General features: G+C 44.3%; 1 protein-coding gene across 29 annotated transcripts in view; it reads left to right on the top strand.

Annotated features, from left to right (window-relative positions):
- OBSCN (obscurin, cytoskeletal calmodulin and titin-interacting RhoGEF) overlaps window positions 1-23,308 on the top strand; it is a 270,159-nt gene that overhangs the window by 195,537 nt on the left and 51,314 nt on the right. For 28 of the 29 annotated variants that reach the window (XM_079996236.1, XM_079996263.1, XM_079996261.1 and 25 more), the window contains 4 exons: window positions 18,373-18,484; window positions 19,256-19,392; window positions 21,224-21,336; window positions 22,793-22,961. In XM_079996236.1, the coding sequence (XP_079852362.1) occupies window positions 18,373-18,484; window positions 19,256-19,392; window positions 21,224-21,336; window positions 22,793-22,961 (531 nt within the window). Of the gene's footprint in view, window positions 1-3,603; window positions 3,647-6,078; window positions 10,607-18,372; window positions 18,485-19,255; window positions 19,393-21,223; window positions 21,337-22,792; window positions 22,962-23,308 lie in introns of those variants that run through there. The other variant, XM_079996257.1, reaches the window with a different exon arrangement.

The raw sequence follows: 23,308 nt of genomic DNA on the forward strand, positions 1-23,308 counted from the left end.
ACTAATACCCAACAGTTGAATTAATTTGGAGGTTTATGCCTAAAAGTATATTATTTGTCACCTATTCAAAACAGAAATCACAATTCTTTTAGTTCTCTTCGCATAACAAACTGGTGCAATGTACAATGGAGCTGACATTTTGTTTCTCTAGGTCATCCAGAGGATATATAATAAAGTCTGTTTGAAAACAAACTTCTGTGCAGCTCAAAGAATTCTGAGAGTTTTATTTTTCTTCATACACATCCATTGTTTTGCCCTACATTGTGTGAATTAGCTGGCTTAACATTTTAACAAGGAAAGCCTGTAATATAGATTCCAGGGGCTAGCCTTCACACCTAACAGCTCTTAATGCGCTTATCAGGATCTTCTGCTTTGCAAAGCTAAATGTTACTGCAATATCACAACCAAACATTTGAAGGTAGTTCGGAAAACCCTAGAAGAGAACGTTGGCTTCTTGGTGTTAATTTCCTGTTTTTCTTTCTGAAAATAGGATTGGGTCAGTCATATTGTATCTCCAGGAGTAATGCTGGTACTATTTAATCACATTAAATGCAGATCAAGCTAGAGGGGACCCGAATAACCCATTGTTGATTATATTGGTGGCCAAGATCATCGTTAAAGTTGCCACATGGACTTTGTCCCCAGTTATGCTCACCAACAATTTCCCATCTTGTGAGATTTCTGCTGAATTCACACAACGTGAAACACCAACGTGCTTAAATTTCACTTAATTCTGGGTGCTCATTTCTAACATCTGGAAGTTTGCCTAAAACTATGTGCATAGCTGTTTATTGTCTTATGCTTTAAAAGCATACAACGAATTCCACCCCAAATCCCTGTCTTTGCAAAGACACGTACAAATGTCTTGAATTTGCCTCTTTGGCACACAGATCTGCCTGCGCTGAGCAGTTTGGTGTTGGAGACGCCTAACATGGCAAGGTGTGTACATGTGCTTTGCAAATATAGGAATGGGGTAACTTGATAAATACCTTGAGTGGGTTAAAACAAATCAAGAAACTTAATAACCCTACAGAGCTTACTAACGCATTAAATCCTTTGATGTGGTGTTTCTGCTTTGCTTAATTCCTGCTTCAAAGACATTGTACACATTTGTTTCTTAATAAAAAGCCAGTATATAGACATAAGTAAGTTAAAAATTCACCTTTTTAAAAAGAGAGAGAGAGAGAGAAAATAACATACCTCCATTTAGTCATGCATTTATATAATAATAATAATATTATAATTTATTATTTGTACCCCGCCCATCTGGCTGGGTTTCCCCAGCCACTCTGGGCGGCTTCCATAAAAACCAAAAATACACTAAAATATCACAGATTAAAAACTTCCCTGAACAAGGCTGCCTTAAGATGTCTTCTGAATGTCAGGTAGTTATTTATCGCTTTGACATCTGATGGGAGGGCGTTCCACAGGGCAGGCGCCACGACCGAGAAGGCCCTCTGCCTGGTTCCCTGTAGCTTTGCTTCTCGCAATGAAGGAACTGCCAGAAGGCCCTTGGCGCTGGACCTCAGCGTCCGGGCAGAACGATGGGGGTGGAGACGCTCCTTCAGGTATACTGGGCCGAGGCCGTTTAGGGCTTTAAAGGTCAACACCAACACTTTGAATTGTGCTCGGAAACGTACTGGGAGCCAATGTTGGGCTTTCAAGACCGGTGTTATGTGGTCTCGGCGGCCGCCCCCAGTCACCAGTCTAGCTGCCGCATTCTGGATTAGTTGTAGTTTCCGAGTCACCTTCAAAGGTAGCCCCACGTAGAGCGCATTGCAGTAGTCCAACATATACCCCTTTCTATCTTTCAGCTAAAATAAAAAGTGGTTTTGACAGACATTTTTTAAGTTTTGCTAGAGCAGTAAATTTTATTTTGGCCTGAAAATAGACAGGTTGTGTGTGTGGAGAAAAGCCACCCTACCCCCACCAATGAATACATTTTACCTGCAGAGAAAGAGATTTGGTTTGAGTTTCTGCTTAAAAAACCAATATCCCCCCCCCAAAAAAAAACCCCACATGCACATTGTCTTGGACTTATTTTCTTATGCATTCCTCCTTTTTGTTGAAAGGCTTTTGCTTGTGATCTGTAGCTCCCCCTGTGGGAATCCTGTGGCCTTACTTCAGTGTAAATGATTTGAGGAGCTCACCCTTCAGTAATAAAATTACCCTCATGCTTTAAGCTATGCAATAAGTTCCCTTTCCTCTTATTCAAAATGAGAAGTTGTTTAAGGGTTTTAATCTTATTTCCTTGCCCCAATTAAAAATACAAAAAAAGACTTGGAACACTATGGGGAAAGATTCAAATTAAAATTATTTGTGCATGTTCTGAAGGCTCATGATGCAGCAACCATGATGCAATTAAGGAGGTCTAGGTCTGGTCAGTGCCTGAATGGGGGCACCTATGAGCCCTGCCTATGCCACCTTAAGTTCCAGTGTGGAAGAAACATGGGATATAAATGTGCTAAATCAACAAACCACCATACATTCACTGCCAGCCAAAACTGTTGACTGGTTAAGGAGTTTTAGGTTGTGATCCACAAATCAGTTAAATCGCTGCACTTACATATACATTGAAGAAGGGCTTGTGCACACTATACTTTTGTCCCGTTCTTCCCAGGAACAGGTCTGTCCTTTAAGCTCTGTGTCCCAAGTGCCATTTTTTTAATGTCCCAGAGCTTTCCCCACAAAAACCTGCTCTTTAAATCAGAAGAGCAACAAATGGCAGTTCGGGTTTTCTGCGGATTGGTGTTTGCTCCAATTCAGCTTATAGAGCAGCTTTTCGAGGGGAAAGCTCTGGGGCAAAAAAAGAAAGAAAGAAAAGCACTCGGACATTGAATCATAAAGTTGGAAGGGACCACAAAGGGCATTTAGTCCAACCCCCTGCGATGCAGGAATCTTTCGCCCTATGTGGGGCTCTAACCCATGATTAAGAATCTCATGTGCTACTAACTGAGCTTTAAAGCACAGAATATGCCAGGAAAGCATGGAGGAAAGCTAAGTGTGGATAAGCCCAAATTTAACCTGTAGCATTGTTCATCCTCCAATCGAAGACCAAACGCCTCGTCTCCTTGTGTTTCTTCCCATCCCTATTCCCACCCCATGCTTTGTCCACAAGAAGGACCGACATTAGAAATGAGAAAACCACCAGCATGGGTTGTAGGAGTGGAGTGGGGAATAGGAACTAGCATCTATATTTTGCATACCACGTTAGATCACCCGCTTGGAGTCTGGCTTACGCGTAGTGTATTGGGCTCTATAAATTGGCATGGCACGCCAACAATGCACAGGATGTTGGCCCCACTGGTTTCCAATGAGTTAAGCCAGTTTTTTAAGTGTAAAGTGCATTGCCAATTTAAGTGATTTGTGGATCTGGCTCTCAGAACCAGTAAGGATTAGAGATACTAGAAATAACACTTGAAATAACCACAGAAATCAGTGATGGGATGGTGTATGTTGTTTTCGGTTTTTTCTTTTTACCTAAATTATTATTCTTTCCAATCAAGTTTTTTTCCTCCTTGATTCACTTAACAAAGTTAATGTAATCTTTTCAGCTTTTTGCCTTTCTTTAACCCCATGCTGTTCATACTGTTTTCTTTGTAGTCACTGAGCAAGAGACTAAAGTACCCAAGAAAACCATCATCATGTAAGTGCTGATATTTTTTAACATTCGTGTTGTGATGTGCTGCCTCTGCATGTCCCAATAACAAGCCTGTGTTTATTGGCCATGCAAGTGTGACTCTTTCCCATCCCATCAGATCTTGTGGTATTTTTGTGTTATGAGAAAAGGAAGCAATAGGTTTTATGGGTGAGCAAAACAAACCTGTGGCCCATCCCACATTGCAAGAGCCAACAGCGGTAGCGCATAGGCATAGCTTTTGTCTAACTCTTCCTGCGATACGTTCCGTTTGCAAGTCAACTGGAGTTCCAGCAAGCCATTAGGAACATCAGGACTCCATCTCTGAACACTACTACTTCAAACAATGTGCTAAAGCGTACTAACATGCCATTTAACTTGCAATATTTCTTCCTCGTTCGCACCCTCCACTATTAAATCTACAGTGGTGCCCCGCAAGACGAATGCCTCGCAAGACGAAAAACCCGCTAGACGAAAGGGTTTTCCGTTTTTCGAGGCGCTTTGCAAGACGAATTTCCCTATGGGCTTGCTTCGCAAGACGAAAACGTCTTGCGAGTCTTGCGAGTTTTTTCCCTTCCCCCCCTTTTTCTAAGCCGCTAAGCCGCTAATAGCCGCTAAGCCGCTAAGCCGCTAATAGCCGCTAAGCCGCTAATAGCGCTAATCCGCTAAGCCGCTAATAGGGATGCTTCGCAAGACAAAAAAACCGCTAGACGAAGAGACTCGCGGAACGGATTATTTTCGTCTTGTGAGGCACCACTGTACCAAAATAATTTTTGGGTTGGTTTGGGTTTTTCAAATGAAGGATTTAGTAAAATTTGGCATTGTAACCTGGCTTTCGTTCTTGGCACACAACTGCTTCATGTTGGTACTGTACCAGAACTGGGCGACAGTGGAGATTCAGCACGACAGAAGGATTCGGGGGGACTTAACGTGTTTCCTAAATTCACCCTTCTGGTTACCTTTTCCACACCTGCCTATGCTAGCGGCTACATCAACATCGTTTATAAATCTTGCTGTTGGTCGTGTGAAGGCAGGTAACCAAGAGACCACACAGCCAGCACAGTGACATCCCCTAGCCATGTAGCCACTCAAGATTACCTACCTGGGAATGCCACAGAGGTCACTGTGAATTGCGATGAAGGGGAGAAGGAGCGTGTTAGTCCATTGCTGAGGCCAGCGCTCTGCCTTGCTGTACTCTTGGAAGCTTCATTCCCTGCTAGCACACTATGGCAAAACGGGCAGCGCTGGCTCAGTTGCTTCATTACAAGCTTATATATTCCCCTTAGAATTGTAGAATTGGAAGGCGCCCTGAGGATTGCCTAGTGCAACCCCCTGCAATGCAGAATATGCAGCTGTCCCATACAGAGATCAAACCTGCAACCTTGGTGTTATCAGCACCATGCTCTAGCCAATTGTGGAAAGAGCTTTGTGCCTCTTCATGCCCCGCATTGGTGAAAACAAAGGAATGTGCAGAAACTGAGTACAACAGACTCCTGATTGAGCAAAGCTCTACTTCGTGTTCTCTCTGGTACGCAAAGATCCCATGAAGGAAAAGGGATCTCTTCTCTTTATCCCAACAGTTTCTGCTAATCAGACTGTGCTCTCAAATAATTTTAATCCAAGGTCTGAACATGCTAGTTGGAAAGGGTTGTTGAAACTCTTCCTTGTATTTAAATGTCATATAAAACACATCTTGCATATGCTTCAGTCTCCTGGACACAACACCCATCTCTTTTGTAATACTTGGCTTTAATTTCTTGATGTTGTATTCTAACTGATTGATCTTGCACAGTCTTGCTTGCTTGCCTGCACATACAAATGCAACCTTCTTAAGTAACATCAAAAACAATTAACTAAAAGGATGCAATGTTATTATAATACCTTGGAGTAATTTAAACCTCATGTTTGCTTTTGGAAGTAATACTATATGAGCAAAGATAATTATAAATGAAGCAACATTGCTATCTGTTTATTCTAGTGGGCCACTAGTAACTTAGGGTCACAATAAGTTAATTAAATATTTTTTCCCCATTTTAAAACATGGGAGGAGTGAGGGGGTTGGAATAGCAACATTTTCAATATATCTGAGGAATGACAGTGTTTGAAAGCCACTGTTTCTGTATAGTCAACTAAAACCTGATACGGATTGGGACATTTGTGTACCTTCAAGAAAAGTACAAAACCAGAAGGACTCTGGATAATGTTCTGGTTGACTAGAGATTCTGTTTCTGAATATGAGGTGGATTTGCAGGGTGTGCATGGCCACTTTCAAACAGTAGAACCCACACACCGCTGAAAAGCTCGCAAAACTAACACTGCTGTGCTTCCCTCACCTCTTCGGTGTTCGCATGCAACCAAGTGTGCCTCCTAAAAGGGTGGGGTGTGGGCAGGGAGCATGTCGCTGCACACACAAACACAATTTTCAAACTTTTCATCATCAGAGAGGAAACTATAACAACAGTGGTGAAGACCCCAAGGGTAAAGCGAAGACTATCTCCTGCCCGCCCACCCACAGGGTATTCTCCTCGCTCTCCAAGATCGGAGTACTCGACACCCGAGCCCATTTTTGTGACCAAGATTAGGCAGCCTGTCCACAGGCAAGACCCAGAGGTAATGCAAAGACCAGCCATCCCTACACTCTTTGTGACAGAGCCAGACGAGAGGCAAGGAGCAGCAGTCAGAGGTATCATTGTAGAAACCACTGTGGAGGAACAGAAGCCCAAATGGGTTGAAGTAGAGGAAATAATTGAGTTCAATGTGAAGAAGCCCACCCAAACTACAAGGAAAAGAGGGGCATCTCCTGCAAGATCGGATAAAGATGACTCAGTGTCAGGCTATAGTCTGTCTGGCCCAAGACCCAGGCGTTCACCTGAAGATGACCCAAACACAAATAACTCAAACAACAAACTAGTGGAGCATGACAAGTCTTCCCTGCCCCAAAACGCTGAAATGTCTGGAGATGATTGCAAAGAAGCAATAACCAGTGATGAAAATGAAACTTCTCGTGATAGGTTGGAAGGAAAGAGTTGCCCTCAAGAATCTGTTAGTAAGGCTGACTCATTGGCTACCCCATCTGTGATTACTTTTGTGGATGAACCACTTGAGGCAAGTGGAGTAGACAAGGATTATTGTCTGCATTCACACAGAGATCTAGAGTTTAAAGAGCATGCTACCAAGGATGAAACCTCAGGTCCCATGCAAGATGAAGGTCTTCCAGAGGAAAACGTTATAATTGATGAACCGGAAGCGGAGGAGCTGGATGACCTTAAAAAGCGAGATCTTAAAATCCTGACTCGTAATGGGAAAGCATTAACTTTGGAGGACCTTGAAGACTATGTCCCTCAGGAAGGGGAGACATACAGGTGCACGAATCCTAACTCTGCAGAAGACAAACCTTGTGAAATAGCTGTGCTCCAGACCGAAATCAACAAACCAACCATTGGGAAACCTGTCTTATTGAATGTAGGCAGGCCAGTGGCTTCTAAGCCAAGGCAGACCTATTTTAGCCAGTTTGAAGGGCATCATCCAGGAGAGGTCTTCATGTCAGCATCCAGAGTGGCCGGAATGCAGTCCAGGGGCCCATCGAATATTTCATTCCATGTCAGCGAGTCCTGCACAGCAGCAATGGCAACACCACAATCACACACCTCTGCCACAGGGGCTGCATTCAAGCCCACACCATCTTTCTGTACTGAAGTCCAGCTGTCCGCAGACAACGGACAATCCAGCTTCAAAACTGAGGTTTCCACAAGAACCCGCATCTATGGCGCAGTTGGAGAAACCGTTACACTGTGCATCAAAAAGGAAGACTCCTCCCAAAGTTGAGCGGAAGTGAACTCTCTTTCTCTAGCAGTTATAAACCTCACTGTAAGCAACAGCCATAAGCAACACCAAGAACCTTAGCAAGAAAACTGTGATGGGAATAATAAAGGAGAAGCTAGAAGAAAACTGTTTCAAGTGAAATACCGTGCATTGCAATTAAATGTGGAGATTTTCTAGTCTTAAAGGGAACACTTCTGTCAGTTCAGTATATATAATGCAACCTTTGATTTGTGGTGTTTTTTTTTTTTAAAGCACACCATTCCATTGTGAAGCAATAAGGAGCAGGTAGTGTAGACCTAGGGCATAATTAGTGACAAGATCTAATTAAGTTTGTGTTTATGTTTTCAAATGTTAACACAGGGCTGCCAAACTCGTACAGAAGGAAGTTTACACAATTGCTCTTTGGTAGCAACTAAAGGAAAGCTTTTCATCTAAGCACGTTTCAAGTTGCTGTTTGTATATGCCAGGCTCTCATGAAATAGCTGAGCTGACACTTTTAGTAAACAACGTAATGACCACAAACTGCTTCTGCACATTTAAGTGTGCTTTAAAAAATGATTTACTTTCACCTTGTGCGTGTGGACAACACAGATGCCACGCATGCCTTTCAGAATGTACAATTTATGTTCTTTTCTTCGTGGTGGAGTTTAATAGGTACAATTGACAAGACTGTCCAGCCTTTATTCTATAGAAATTCAGTGCTGTTTTTGACATTGAATTCAGAGGAAACAAGATTATATGTGATCAAAAAAACTAATTAAAGCGGCATTTGTTGTTAATCCAGTTTTATCTCAGTGACTAATGTGGTACTCACGGTCCTAATTTCGATTAAGTGCAAATCATAAGCCAGTTTGAGATGTTTGTGGCTTGTACCTTAATCTTCAACATTTCTACTGCCAGCATAATTCTTCTGCAGTGCCAATATAGCATAATAAGTTTTTTGCAGAGCCGTGTACCCTCTCCAAGACTCCTGTATTGGATTGATAACTGTCATGAATACATATATACTTTTCTTTTAACCTGTTACTACAGTGGATGCCTAAGATCTCAGGCTGTGCAATCTGCATTATTTAAGAAATAAATATATGCTGAGGCATTGAAGGAATCTTACCTTTGCAGCATTGCGCCCAAAATACTATTCAGTGAAAGGAATGGGCAGCTTATTAACAGAGGTAGTAGTGCTAAACCAAACTTAAACATGTCAAATACTATAAATTTTCTCATGTGTGAATTCTGCATAATGAATTCAATTAGCATCTACAGATCATCCTTAATAATCAACATTGTTGTGGTTGCATTTACATTATTTTCATTTGCTCCTAATCAGGAGCCCAAAGCTTTGTATTTGCAGTATTACGACTGCTATTCTAGTTGTACTAAATTCTCTTCATGTGGTAACTATAGCAAAAGCCTGAATGTGGTGGATCGCATCCCTTGTATTCCATATTTTGGGCTCGTTCAAATGAAGCTTTTCATCCACAAGAGCCATCCTTACTAACCTCAAACACACACAACTGGGCAAACGAAATGGGCACTCACAGATATTTTCAGTAGCAACTCCCTTGCACAAATCAGCTGGGGGGGAAATTGCTGGATGCTGACTAAATCAAGAATGGTCTGAAACGACTTCTCAGTCCAACCATTTGTTCCATTTGTAACGGGGAACCCCAATGAATTTTTCTGTAAGGGTTGCTCATGAGTAATTACCTCACTCCCTTCCATTCCCATGTCCTACACCCCCAAATAGCCAAGAAGGAGCAAAGTTTGCATCCATTTTAAAAAAAAACCTTCGTATACAGGTGTGGTGTTATAGGGGATAGCAATATCCAACCTTGCCTAGTTAGTGTGAACCAAGCCTGAGGATGAAACTAGTACATTGGCTGTTGCTCTGAAACAGCCTTCCTCTTACCTGGGGGCCGCCAGATGTTTGGGTCTACAACTCCACCAGGGAAGCAACGGCTGCTTGAAAACATACAACTCAAGCCTGTTGTATGAGTATTAAGAAATAACAATAAAGTTACAGATAAACTAAGACAGTTCAGCATATCTTAAAGATGTAGGGTTGACTTGTAGCCAACCAAGTTATTCTCAGAGTAGACCATAGAAATGGTCGTTATCTTCAATAGATCTACTTCAATAGAACTACTAACAGTAGTTACTGCCCTTTTATTACTACTTTATACTGGAGAAATAATTTGGCCTATCACTTTGCTGCTTGAGATTCCTAAAATGGACACCCTACCAAACATTGCCAAGACAATCTCTGAACACAGCTTTAAAAAATAATCCACATAAATGTTCATCTCAAGAATGGCACTTGAACATTGCGGCTTCATTTAGTAGTTATAACTCCAGTTTTAATTTTTGTAAGCTGCGTACGGTACCTGTGTACTACTGTAGAAGGTTAGACATTTCTCAATGGTTTTCTTCGGTGAACCTCGTTCATGTTGTAACTTTCAATTTTCACAACACCTCATTGGTCTATGCTGTATATAATTAAGGTACATGGATATGTCAGTGTCTATTGCACTATGCATTTTATGTTGGAAAGTTATAGACACTGCTAAAGATGAAAATACCTCTCTGCGCAAGATTATTTTATTATTAGGGCCAGGTTTTTGTTTTAGACACTACTTGTGGAAATCTAGAGAATTGTCATTAAGAAACAAGAGAAGTGTGCCTTTTGTAATCTTACATGCAGAAATTCTAAGAGTTTTATTTCTATAAAACATGCAGAAATGCTAATCTTGCAGTTTTATTTTGCTGAGTAATGGTTTGCTAACTGAACAGTAGTTTTCTCCAGGGAATAACTGCATTCTTTTGACGCAACCCCCTCCATCAGTTTACATTTTCTTTAAAAAAATTAACCAAAAAGTAACTTGGCAGAATGATGCATCCTATCCAACATTTTTAAGACGATGGAGAGTCCTATATTTGTATTTTCAAAGTATTTTCCTAGAAATTAAAAGAGCATTTGCTTGTACATTATTTACAGTTTTTTTTGGGTTGACGGTATATTCCCATGGAAGGAAGGATATAAAGTAGAAACCAGTTTGAGAGATGAGACAAACCTCAGGCATAATTAAAGTCATATTGTGCTGTTAGAGCCTCAGATTCATATCAATAAATGTCTAATATTAGCTGACATTCTATTCACTCTCTTGTGTATTGCTTTCGTGTAGTTCCCTCACACAATAGCTTTTTGGTGTTTCAGTTTTCTGGATTTTGTGTCCGATGGCAGGTGTGTTCTTACAGCTTGAATGGGGTACCTCTCTAAAACTCTTCTGCAAATAACTTTAGAGAAGAGTGGTAAGGAGGGAGAAGGGGCAGTAACAAGAGACAGGCTCCTGCAGGCTTGACGTCTAATGGGATTTAGCTATACAGCTGCAAATAAAATGTTTTCAATGTGTTGTAAAGTGCAATACACAAACGTGACACCAGATGGCACCAGGGAGCTATGCCAAATTCAATGTATTTTTTCAAAACACTTTTTTAAAAAAGCATTTTCACAGCGTTTTTTTATATGTGTGTAGATTCCACCATGGTCTCAACTCGAGACAGGTAATTTGGCTTGTGCTTAGATTAACTTGTTTACATTTAGGCCTGTAGAATCAGATCCAGGGGAGCTCCCTGCCACTAGACAACCCTATTCCCCAAATTTATCCCTGCAATAGAGACCTCACGGTAGCAGACAGTGCCTGTAAAGCGGGTGATGGCTGCAAGCAGACAGAAGTGACACAGTTCTCCCATCCGATTGCTCTCTCTGAAGGGTAACCACAGTTCACAGCACCTGAGAATGACTGGGAGCTCCCCGAACAGGGAGACAAAATCTTCCAGTATGGAATTTTTCAGCCTTGTGAGATTTGCGTGACGTAATCTTGGAGATGCTGACACCAGGCTTCGTCCAACATAGCTTGTCTCCAGTTTGACTCAGCAGTTAGCAGAAGCAGAGGCCACCCATCCTCTATGCCAGCCAGGATTACAGTGGTACCTCGGGTTACAGACGCTTCAGGTTACAGACTCTGCTAACCCAGAAACAGTACCTCGGGTTAAGAACTTTGCTTCAGGATGAGAACAGAAATCGTGCAGCAGCGGTGCGGCGGCGGCAGTAGGCCCCATTTGCTAAAGTGGTACCTCAGGTTAAAAAGCGTTTCAGGTTAAGAATGGACCTCCGGAACGAATTAAGTACTTAACCCGAGGTACGACTATATAATGAATTGAGAGCAGGAAGGAATTTTCCATGCTGTTCAGATTGGATGAGGGTGGGCATGTTTTTCACCTTCCTTAGGGAACTTGTAAGCAATTCCTAACTGGGGTACCTAATTGTAACATGGTGGATCATTACAGTGAAAAGGTGTCAGTGGGAAGTAGGTGACCATACGGTTATGCACCACACTCAACACTCTTGGTTCTGGGACATAGGTCTTCCCAGGCTTAAGAAGTTACCTGCGATTATAGTGCAGCAGGTGGAGTAGAGAATGCCCAGCAGTTTTGGGAACCCTCCTGGAGATGCTGTTAGCTGAACTGTATTGCGTGGCAAGTCCCCTCCCCTAAGAGAAATAAAGACACAGGACACATTATGTAAGGTTAATGGGCATAAAAAGGCCACAACTTTATTGATTACAGAATTTGAAGGTATTGGCCTTAGGCATTGGCTCCTAACGACTACCCGGCATGGAAACCGGGAAGGGTTGTCCACAAGCCGTGGGAGTCCTGGTGAAATACGCCAACTAGGATCCCACGGGTGTCACCGCTCAGGGGCATGCCGGGGGCCCTTACCTCCCTAGGCTTCGGACAAGGCAACGCCCCCCGGAGTCCTCTACCGGACTACCCTTTCCATTGGGGAAGGTGATGGCGCTACCTTCCCCCCATTCATTTGCATAACAATAGACCCCTGCCAATGCCTAACCGCCAATACCGTGGAAGTTGTGACGATTGCTACGAGGTAGGCGAAAAAACCCAAAGGCTCGAAGTGCACCAAATTGGAAAAATTCCTACCAGGCCCCTTGCGGCGACCAACCGAAGTCCATAGCAAGGTAATAGCCAGCTAACCTAAGGGTGGGTGGGATGGGAAAACCGTTCGGCCGAGGAAGGCAAAAGAGGGCGGTCCCCGGGCGTGCCTGGCCTTAAATGGGCTAGGCCACGCCTCCCCGGCCCGCCGATTGGCGGGTGGGGCAGAAGGCACGCCCGGGGATTCCCTCTTCACGCGGGGGCAAGGTCCCGCCCCCGCATGAGTGGGAGGAGGGTTTTTGCCCGCACCCCCCTCTCCTCCCAGGTCGGAAATGGCTTTCTAAATCACAGGGTTTCATCATAGGTAGAAAGCACAATAACCACAACCACAACGGCGTCAACAGCAAGGCAGATCAAAATTAAGAGAGAACCGCCTTCCTCCCCACGCTCGTATCTGACTGATTTCTTTTCTTTTGAAACGGTTTTTTCTTTGATTTTACAGAGATAAATTTCAAAAGGGATTCATTATTACCTGTGCCCCTTTCTTGGCAGTTACAAATCTCTCTCCTGTGCTTCTCAGTGTCAATGGCCATTTTATAAGAACAGTGCTGCCTCAACATCCCCCCTCCATAAGGACAACCTTGTGAAAGGGTGCATTTGGTGGCAGTGAATTAAGCTCACTGCAATCTGGGTCCAAATTTTAGAAGGGTCTATGTCTACCAGTTCACTGTTATGAGTGACTGGCACATCTCTAGGTACCATCTTGTGATCTGAATGACGTGAAGTGGGTGGACTTTGATGCTAACCCTTTTCTTTTCGCACTGAAGAGAGAAAAGCTGTAGGGGATGGTTTTGTCACGATCAGAGCTGGAGGATTGTGTCGGGGCTTCACTCGAACCTGCAGATAAGGAGGTAAAGGTGGCTCTGCAGAAACCCATGGACTCTGTGTCACCAGCAGCATCGCTTCCTCCAGTCACAAGAGGGAAAGCCAGCAGATCAGTAGCCTTGGTTTGTTGCCTTCAAGGCTACCCACTAGGCCTGCTTATGGTAGCTCACAAAGTCAACAATCAGTTCAAAGCTCTGCTAGCCATGTCGGGTCCCCCAGTCCTGAGCTGGGGTTGGAAGAAAACCACAAGACTCCAAAGACCACCAAGCATGTTGCAGGCATTTCTGTGGTTAGAATGAAAAACGAAAGCAGAGATCAAAACATGAAAGGTTTTGTGCCTGGAATTGTGGTTAACTTGGTTCCACCTTTGATTTTGAATTAGTGAATCTGTACGGACACCAGCTCAAATGTGTCCACATTATGTTTCATTAGTTCTGCCTGACAATACCTGTTTTCAAGCCAGCTAGAGGCACTGCTGGTTGCAGAATACTAGGGGCATCTCCCACCAATCCCAGCCAGCATGGACAATCGTCAAGGCTGAGGGAGTTGCAGTCCAACAATGTCTGGAGACATTCCCCACTCCTGCATCAAATCATTCATTCCTGAGAGACACCGTGTTGCATCAGAGGCCACTGTTTTAGGGGCCACATATGGATTTTTTAGTGAGTGCCATGGGCACATACACCAATCACTTCTCTTCCCCTGGATCATCAACCACTCCCCAAGAGAGGCAGAAAGAGAAATGCATACACACATACACAAACACACTCTCTTACACTTTCCCAAGGGAACTGGGTAAAAGTTGGAATTAATCTGAAGCTTGATAAGCACAAAGAAGAAAGAGGAAATGGGAAAGAGTGTCACTCTTTCAACTTCCTCTTGCCACTCTATCATGACCAAGGGTGCAGTGGAAGTCCTAAGGTTTTCTCAGAGTGTGATGGCAGTAACCCTTGCACTCGATTGCCTGTGGGTTCTATCTAGCAAAGTTGCAATACTGCTTATGGTCCAAATAAATCTTTCATAGATATACAGTGGTACCTCAGGTTACAGATGCTTCAGGTTACAGACTCCGCTAACCCATAAATAGTACCTCAGGTTAAGAACTTTGCTTCAGGATGAGAACAGAAATCGTGCAGCGGCAGTGGGAGGCCCCATAAGCTAAAGTGGTACCTCAGGTTAAGAACAGTTTCAGGTTAAAAATGGACCTCCAGAACAAATTAAGTTCTTAACCCAAGGCACCACTGTAATGAAATAGGATTTTGATTCCACAGCACTTTCTGAACTCAGCTTTCCACTGCAGTTCTTTGGATCTGTGATTTTGTTAAGATTTCACTTGCACTTAATAGGCGACTTTAAATAGTGCTCTGCCAATTTTTTGGAGGACAAAGGGGTTGCTTCTCATAAAACCACGCTGAGGTGTGCTTTCCAAAGAAAACAATTTACGAATGAAGCATGAAGAGGTTAACGTACAATGTGTTCCTTTCATTCTTTAGCCTGTTAATAGCAGTTGCGTCTAGTCTCTGTCATCATCTCCTAATTTTCTTAGTTCAAAGGGATGTTATAGGGACATTAGCAAGTTGTTCTCCATTTCCTAAGCTAGGCACGAAGGCTGTGCAGATACTACCAGTGTGAAATACAGCTATGTTGTCCTTTTCCTCCATTTGGACTGACATTGGTCTGTGGAAAAACACACCAAAACTCATTATTTCTCAAGAAACAAGAGAATGTACATGGATTGTGCCTAATGCCATTTGTGCACCGCTACCTAAACCAGCAGTGAAGGTTCTCTGGACGCAGAGTAAATGGGAGTGCATAGGCAGCAATAGACAGCATAACTGTCCAAGAGAACCTTGTTAAGGGGGCATTTCACACACAAGGGGAAATCTCCTTGATGTGTGTGCACAGGTGTTAGCAGGACTCGGCACTATAAAATACAAATAAAGCATGCATGTCTCAAATTAGTTGAGAACATGTGCCAAGAAGGTAGGGCTACAACCCAGCACATTGCCCCAAGTTTTGGAGATGTAGATCCCCTTTTCACACTTTGTGGTATTTAGCTGCCAATGTTATAGAACTGTAGAGTTGGGAGTATTTGGGATGCATCCAAGGGAATGGGGGCAATTGGCAGGCCCCCAGCTGGCTCCAGCCCAGTCCTTGGATCTCTGGTCCTTGGACCAGCATGTAAACTGCGACTCGAGCCTCAGAAACATTCAGAGAGCCAGAGTGGTGTAGTGGTTAAGAGCAGTGGACTCGTAATCTGGTGAACCGGGTTTGCATCTCCGCTCCTCCACATGCAGCTGCTGGGTGACCTTGGGCTAGTCACACTTCTTTGAAGTCTCTCAGCCCCACTCACCTCACAGAGTGTTTGTTGTGGGGGAGGAAGAGAAAGGAGCTTGTTAGCCGCTTTGAGACTCCTTCGGGTAGTGATAAAGCGGGATATCAAATCCAAACTCTTTTTCTTCTTCTTCAGAGGCTGAGCATGCAAGCCAACAGAGAAAATAGCTCTTCTCAACAGAAGGGCAGAGAGAGGCTGTGTAAAGCGTATTTACAGGCATTTTATTCAGCATCAGGACAAAGGGCAAAACATGTCTTCTCTCCTTTGTGTCCAAGCAAAAAAGGAGCATAAGCAAGAGCTATACACAAACAGACATTCCCAGCAAGCTGTGCTGGAGAGTAAACAGACATGTGAAATACAACAAACCACACATCTGTTTTAAGGTGGAATGGAACATCAATATCCTAACAGGGAGGGCCCTCAAATGTCATCTAGTTCAATCCCCTGCCATGCAGGAATTTCAGCTAAAGAGTCCCTGAGAAATGGCCACCCAACCTCCATTTAAAAGCCTCTGTTGGAGAGTCTGTCCCCTTCTGAGGGTATGCCATACAGTATAGCAGCTAAACTGAATTCAGTGTATCTTGGTTAATCCAGTCATGCATGCTCTTCCTAACGAAAGGCATTGGAAACATTTTTAAAAGGCACTCACTCTCTGCCCCTAACCCATATCTATATAGCATTTGGAACACGTTCTCTGGGGCAGTAGACTGCTGGCGTGCAAATGCCAGGGCCAGCCCATTCATGAGGCAAGGTGAGGCGACCGTCTCAGTTGGCAGGAATGCATCGCTGTCGCCGCCGCCGCAACTATGGCACACTCCTTGGATGCCGGATCTGCCGTCTCCTCAGTGCCTAACCCCCCATTATTCCTTGGTTGGGGGTGGCGTCATTTTGTGGTTTGCCTCAGGTTCCAAAATGTATTGGGCAGCCCTGGCAAATGCTGAAATCATATAGGCTTGTGTGAATGCGCTTTTTTTCTTTCTTTCTTTTTGCAACACATCAGTGCTTGAAAATAGCCTAATGGTATTCTTGTCCAAACTTGCAACAGATAATTGCTTAATATACATAACGAAAAACAGGAGCAATACTTCTCTTAATTTATTTATTGACAACTCCCAGGAGATGGCATTAACCGCTGTACTAAAAATGCAACTCCAGTGATAATTACTCTGGATGTGTTGATTTACTTTCTTTAGTTGATTATGAAGACCAGCTTTTATTTTTCTTTGAGGAAATATCCAACAGCATTTTATCTCAGTTTTTGAAGAAATTGCATGGTTTCACTCTTCCATTGTTCACATCCCTATAAATTCTCAAATACATTTTCATTATTATTTTTTTTAGACCTGCCCAGTTTCACAGTTCTGAAGCCCCTACCAAGCTACTGATCTGCCACTAGGCTCACTTTCAAGCTGCTATTCCCAGATATATCCCTCTGTGGTTAGAATTATTAGGGCAGTCAAAATCCATAAGCAACATGGGCAATTTGAAGTTGTGTACAACTGGAGAGGTGTGCCACATGATCCTTTGGAAAGTAACAGAGGATACTCGGATTTCAGCTTGAATAATGCACATTTGACCATGATCTGAGAGCTATGACCCAGTCAGCACACCTTGTGGAGAGGGAATGGGGCACATTTCTCAGACTGTATCAGTCTGGGAGGCAAAATGTACTGCTGATAATTAAGAAATGCTAGATTCCAGGCTGGGTGCTATACAATGCACCTGAGAGCCTGGTAAAATGTAATGGGTTGCAGTATCTTTCATATAAATTTTGCTACTGCTTTTTGGAAGAAGCCAATTTTTGCGTGTTCAGACCCAGAAACCTCCCCCCTAAATAAATTCACACTTGACTCAAATTTGGGTTTTGGTTTTTGGCAGAATTTAGGCCACAACTTTATGGATTACAGAAAGTGACTGGTTGCATAGGCTCTGGTTCGACTAGCTGTCTGCCATGCAGGTAGTGCTGCCCCAGGGTTCCAGCCCAGGTCAGCCAAGGGTGAACACCTGGATAAGCGGAAAGCCGGGAACAGGCTATCTCCGCCACCCAAATGTCCCCCCTGGACTCCAGCACGGGCACAACCCCCTCACAGGGTTGACCACACCATCAAGTCCCTGGATTCCTTTACCAGAATACCCTTCACATAGGGGTGGCGAGAGCGTTCTCCCATCCCTATCACCTGAACCAGAGCCTATCCGTAACCTTACAAGTTGTGACGATTTGCTATGCGGCAGGCGAAACCCAAATGGCAACAACCAATCAGCCAAGTGGGGAAAATCCCTGCCGTGCCCCTGTCCCAACGACAGACGACACACAACGGCATAGCAAGGTCAAGCGCAAAGCCCTAAAAGTAGGGTGAGGTGGGCATGTGTTCCGAATGCATGCGCTGAAAGAGGAAGCTCTGGGTCACATGCATGGGCATAAATAGGTCCCTCGAACCGTTTGGACTGCGTCCCATTGGCCAGATTGTACCCAGCTACAAGGGACCTACCAATCGGGTGTTGTGGCTGACCAATCGTACCCACCCACAACACGGGGTGTCGGTTTCCGGGTCTCATCACAATACGTGCCCTCCTTAAGGGAGGACCCGATTTAACATTTCTTTAAAATAAATTTATTTAAAACATTTCTAGCCTATCTATTCATGGTTTGAGGGGGTAGACAGTACTGCTGCTGCTGGTCTCTTGTTTTTCCTCTGTCTCATGCCTGTATGCACAACCTAACCACCTACGTTTTCACTGCTAGCCGAACAGCAGGAAGCTATTGGTAAAATTCCAGAGGAAAGGCCAAGCACCACTCAAAAGGAAACAATTCTTCAAGGTGATGGGATTCAAGAACGGGCTGTTCCTATTACAAGGTAACTTCCTTGACCAATTCAGATACTGTACCACTGAAAGCCACGCAGGTAAAGTATCCTGCATTTCTGTTCCTCTTTTATATCTGGATGGTTTGCCTACTATACACACGAAAAATTATTGTGTTACTAATTTTCCTTCATCACTATTTCAAAATGCAGGCGGTACATCATATAGTTTAATTCACACCAGCATTAAAATTCCCTACCTGTGGAAACCAGGTTGTCTGGGAGAACAGCTGTAGTCTAGTTTTCTTCCTAATATCCTAGTGTCTATATATCGGGAGGGTGGGTGTTTTTTGGTGTGAAGAGGAAATGGGTTACATTAACTTTTATACGTTCAGTCCCCAACCTGCATTCTGATGGGATTCAATTCTTCGGAAGTCAATCCTGCATGAGGCTTAAAGGTAAAGGGACCCCTGACTGTTAAGTCCAGTTGTGGACGGCTCTGGGTTTGCGGCCCTCATCTCGCTTTATTGGCCGAGGAAGCGGGCGTACAGCTTCCGGATCATTCCGGATAGATTTAAGGAAACTTAATTGTGAGTGGAGAAATAGATCAGTCTAGAAACTGATGGAATTTCTAAGCCTTAATTTACTAGATTGCTTCCATTTCATTGGTGTGGGGCAAGTGGAGAAGAATATTTCCTCAGGCTTCCCTACTCACCTGTAGTATGTGGGATAAACAGCAACATTGCGGCCTGCTTACAGTTTGTCGACTGTGTCCCAAAAACTCTTGTGTCCATTGTGACTTTCCTTCCTGCTTTAATGCTTAAGAACCCCTCAAATCATGGCTGGAGCAGAGTGGCCCAAGAGCGATGGGGCAGATGTCATCTGGGATGTACAGAGGGAAGTTTATATTGAGACCACGGAGAGAACCTGCATCTATAAAACAGCAGAAAAGAGTGCAGCAAGTAAGCCAGCTTATTGCATGATCTTGCCTGGAGTCAAGACAAATGAGTTTTGTCAAACTTTAGTGGGGCTTCAATCTTTAGTTTGCATTTTGTCTTTGGAATCTGAAACGTTATTATGCCAAGTTTCTTCTTCCCAAACACAGCATTCAGGAGTTTTTGACTTTGGCAATCAAGTCCTTAGGTCAATGGAGTTCTTTAACTCCCATTGTTTGTATGGAACAAAGCAAGCTACATTCAGAAAACAAAAAACCTGAGACACTCTGGGGAAAGTGCCCCCTTCCCTGCCAATTTGGCCAAGTCTCAATGGCCTTCCAGCTTCAACCTTGGACACAATTATCTCTCATTACTTTGATCGCTGCCTGTGACTGTTCTGGCCAGCCTGTGAGCTCATGTGTCAGCCAGGCATCAGTTCCAGGCTTTCCAGCTCCAAAATGATTGCTGGATCTTTTGACTCTTACACTTGAGAGGTACAAATGCCTTGTGAAATTGAGCATGTAAACACTGGTACACTGTGGGGGAAAATGGTGGGCTGTACAAGATTTGAAGAAGAATTGGAATCCTGAGGCAGTTGGAGCCTTCCTTCCACAATCCATCAAGACACATAGTTTGAATACTTTTTATTGGAGGGTCCTTGTTAGATTTGTATTCCCTACTTGCCTCATTAAAGGTAAAGGGACCCCTGACCATTAGGTCCAGTCGTGGCCGACTCTAGGGTTGCGGCGCTCATCTCACTTTATTGGCCGAGGGAGCCGGCATACAGCTTCCTGGTCATGTGTCCACCATGACTAAGCTGCTTCTGGCGAACCAGAGCAGCGCACGGAAACGCCGTTTACATTCCTGCTGGAGTGGTACCTATTTATCTACTTGCACTTTGACGTGCTTTTGAACTGCTAGGTGGGCAGGAGCAGGGACCGAGCAATGGGAACTCACCCCGTTGCGGGGATTCGAACCTCCAACCTTCTGATCGGCAAGTCCTAGGCTCTGTGGTTTAACCCACAGCGCCACCCTTAACTAAAACTCATTAACTAAAACTTCTTTAGGAACTTCTTATCTGATCTCATGGCACATGTGATTAAACAGTGCTTGGTTGCCATAAGGGTTTGGATGGGGGCGAATAAACTGAAACTTAAACCAGGTAATACTGAGATGCTATCTGTGGGAGGTTCCAGCTGAGTGGTATGCAGTCAGCTGTAGATGGGGACCACACCTCCTCTGAAGGAGCTTGAGGCAGGGGCAGTGTTGGTACTGTGGCGTGCCTTCCACCAATTTAGGCTGGTGGCCCAACTACAACCCTATCTGGACAGGGGTCACTTGGCTACAGTCATCTAAGCTCTGGTAACCATTAGACTGGACTACTCCAATGTGCTTTATGTGGGGCCGCCATTGAAAATGGTGCAGAAGCTTCAGTTAGTATAACGTGGTTCCCCAACTGTCGACAGTGCTTGAGGCAAACAGCAATTCTCTTCCAGTTGCACAATCTACCAGTATGCTTTGAAGCTGAATTCAAAGTTCAGCTGTAAAACAGATATTGCTGGGTTATTTACCAGAGACTTCTTACCAGAGCAAGAATGGTTTTAGAAGTGGGGGGACTGAGCTCAAAAGCTTCAGAAACACTAAAGTCCAGGCTCTAGAAGGCATTGTAGCAGCTAAAGTGTAAGAAGAAGAGGTTTAGGGAGTTAGCTCTATGATCTCTGAGCACAAATGTCCTGGAAGTCATCTTACAAGAACTGTGCAAAATTTGGTCACAACTGCGATTTGTTTCTCATCCACCCTTGTTTCCAATATTATTCTTTTTTTAAACAGCTGAAACATAACACTTTTCTTTCATCAGGCCCACCGTACATGCAGGTGACAATTGAAGATGTGCAGGTTCGGTGTGGGGAGATGGCAAAGTTTCATGCTATTATTGAAGGAGACCCACAGCCAACCATTGCATGGTTTAAGGTAGGCAGCAGACATTCCCAGACAGAAGTGTGAATAAAGGGAAAGGAGATTGAATAAATCTACAGAGTAGTAAAATGGGCATGGGATAAGAGATGAGTTCATATAGTCTCCACTTTTGCATTTGTGGACAGAAAAATGATACTCCATGGATGTACTGAAAGCATGAAGATACATTTCAGTGGTGCATTGGGACTCACCAAGTAACATTTTTCCCCTCTGCCAGAACCCTCACTGGATCATAGCTGTCAACTTACAGATTTGAAAACAAGGGACCAGCAGCCTTGAAAATAAGGGGCCAGCAGCCAAAATAAGGGATTTTAGTCAACCAATTAAAAGGGACCAGATAATTTTGGAGAGCAGCGCCGGTTTTTAGCCCTTCATTTCCAGAGGTTGCTGCTCAAGACACCAGCCGATGAAACACTGCAATTAAATAACTACAAGCAGCAACCACTTTCCGCGCAAAACGAAGTCCAAGCTACGAAGATGCTGCTGCAGTTCTGTATCTTTTCTCTTGTGCTCCATCTGCAGCTCTCAGTTCCATCAGGTGGGGCGGGAGGAGGGGGGGGAATAGCGCCCGAAGTAAACCCGCAGATCAGACCACCTATGCTAGTCTACCACTACAAATCTATGGGAGAAGCGCTTGCGGTCCTTCCCTTGTAGCCCTTGGAACACCTGCCCGTGCCTCCGCCTCCTCCTCTTCCTCCTCTCTCTGAACTGCTTTCTCTGTGGTTGCCCTTGCTCTCCTCTCAAGGCTCCTCATCAATTCATAGACCATGCCAGGCTGCCCATCTGATTCGGGTCCTTCGGCGGCACAGCCGCAGTACGGCCTAGCGGGAGCGGGAGCGGGAGCGGCGGTGATGGGCAGAGGGGAGGCCCCAGGCAGAGACACCCAGTTTGGCGGCCACGATGAGGATGGTGGCGGAAGGGCCCGAGGCTCCCACCAGTCCCAGCGGGGAGGGGTTCCCGGGGGCCGAGGCTGGTGAGAGGAGGCCTGAGGGGGGCGGGCTGGGCAACCAAGCAACACAGTTGGAGCCTCCCTCCTCCCTTGCCGGCAGGGAGGGAGGGAGAGGAGCTGCTTCCTTTGAAACCCAGGAAATTTAAGGGACATCCATCAATAAGGGACAGCAGAGGGATATGGCGCTGGGATAAGGGACTGTCCCTCCAAATAAGGGACGCTTGACAGCTATGCACTGGATTCTGAAGTTCCATTTCACCAGATGGATTTTCCAGATTGGAGTTCAAAATGCTGGAATTCGTGATTCTTCTGGAGGTGTATTTTTAGAAATTAATCCTTAAAAAAAAAAAAATTAAAAACATTTTTGAATGGGGTTGTCCAGGAGATCGTCCTGGACTTGATGGATCGTGTACAAGATTTTATATACCTAGGCAGTCTTGGTTTAGTTTTATCTGCCTTCCTCAGTGGCCTTCATGTGCTATATTTCTCTCATCCTTCCAGGGTATTTCATTGTTGACAGACAGTGAAAGAGTCCATCAGCTCAGTGAAGGCACAAGATACTCTTTGATTTTGTACAACGCTAGAACTGAAGATGGTGGTGTCTACACTTGCATCGCTAAAAATACAGGAGGGGAGGTCTTATGCAAAGCTGAACTCATTGTCCAAGAAGGTAACTACAGTCATACCTCATGTTATGTTTGCTTCAGGTTGAGGGTTTTCAGGTTGTGTCCCATGGCAACCTGGAAGTACGGGAAAGGGATACTTCCAGGTTTTGCCGCTCGCGCATGCGCAGACACCCAAAATGACGTCACACGCATGTGCAGAAGCAGCGAATCGCAACCCATGCACACGCAGACGCGGGTTGCGTTCTGCTCATGTTGCGAACAGGCCTCTGGAACAGATCCCGTTCGCAACCAGAGGTATAATAATAATAATAATAATAATAATAATAATAATAATAATTTATTATTTGTACCCCGCCCATCTGGCTGGGTTTCCCCAGCCACTCTGTGCGGC

The sequence above is a fragment of the Podarcis cretensis genome (assembly GCF_951804945.1).
Source record: "Podarcis cretensis genome assembly, chromosome: 12".
NCBI lineage: Eukaryota > Metazoa > Chordata > Lepidosauria > Squamata > Lacertidae > Podarcis > Podarcis cretensis.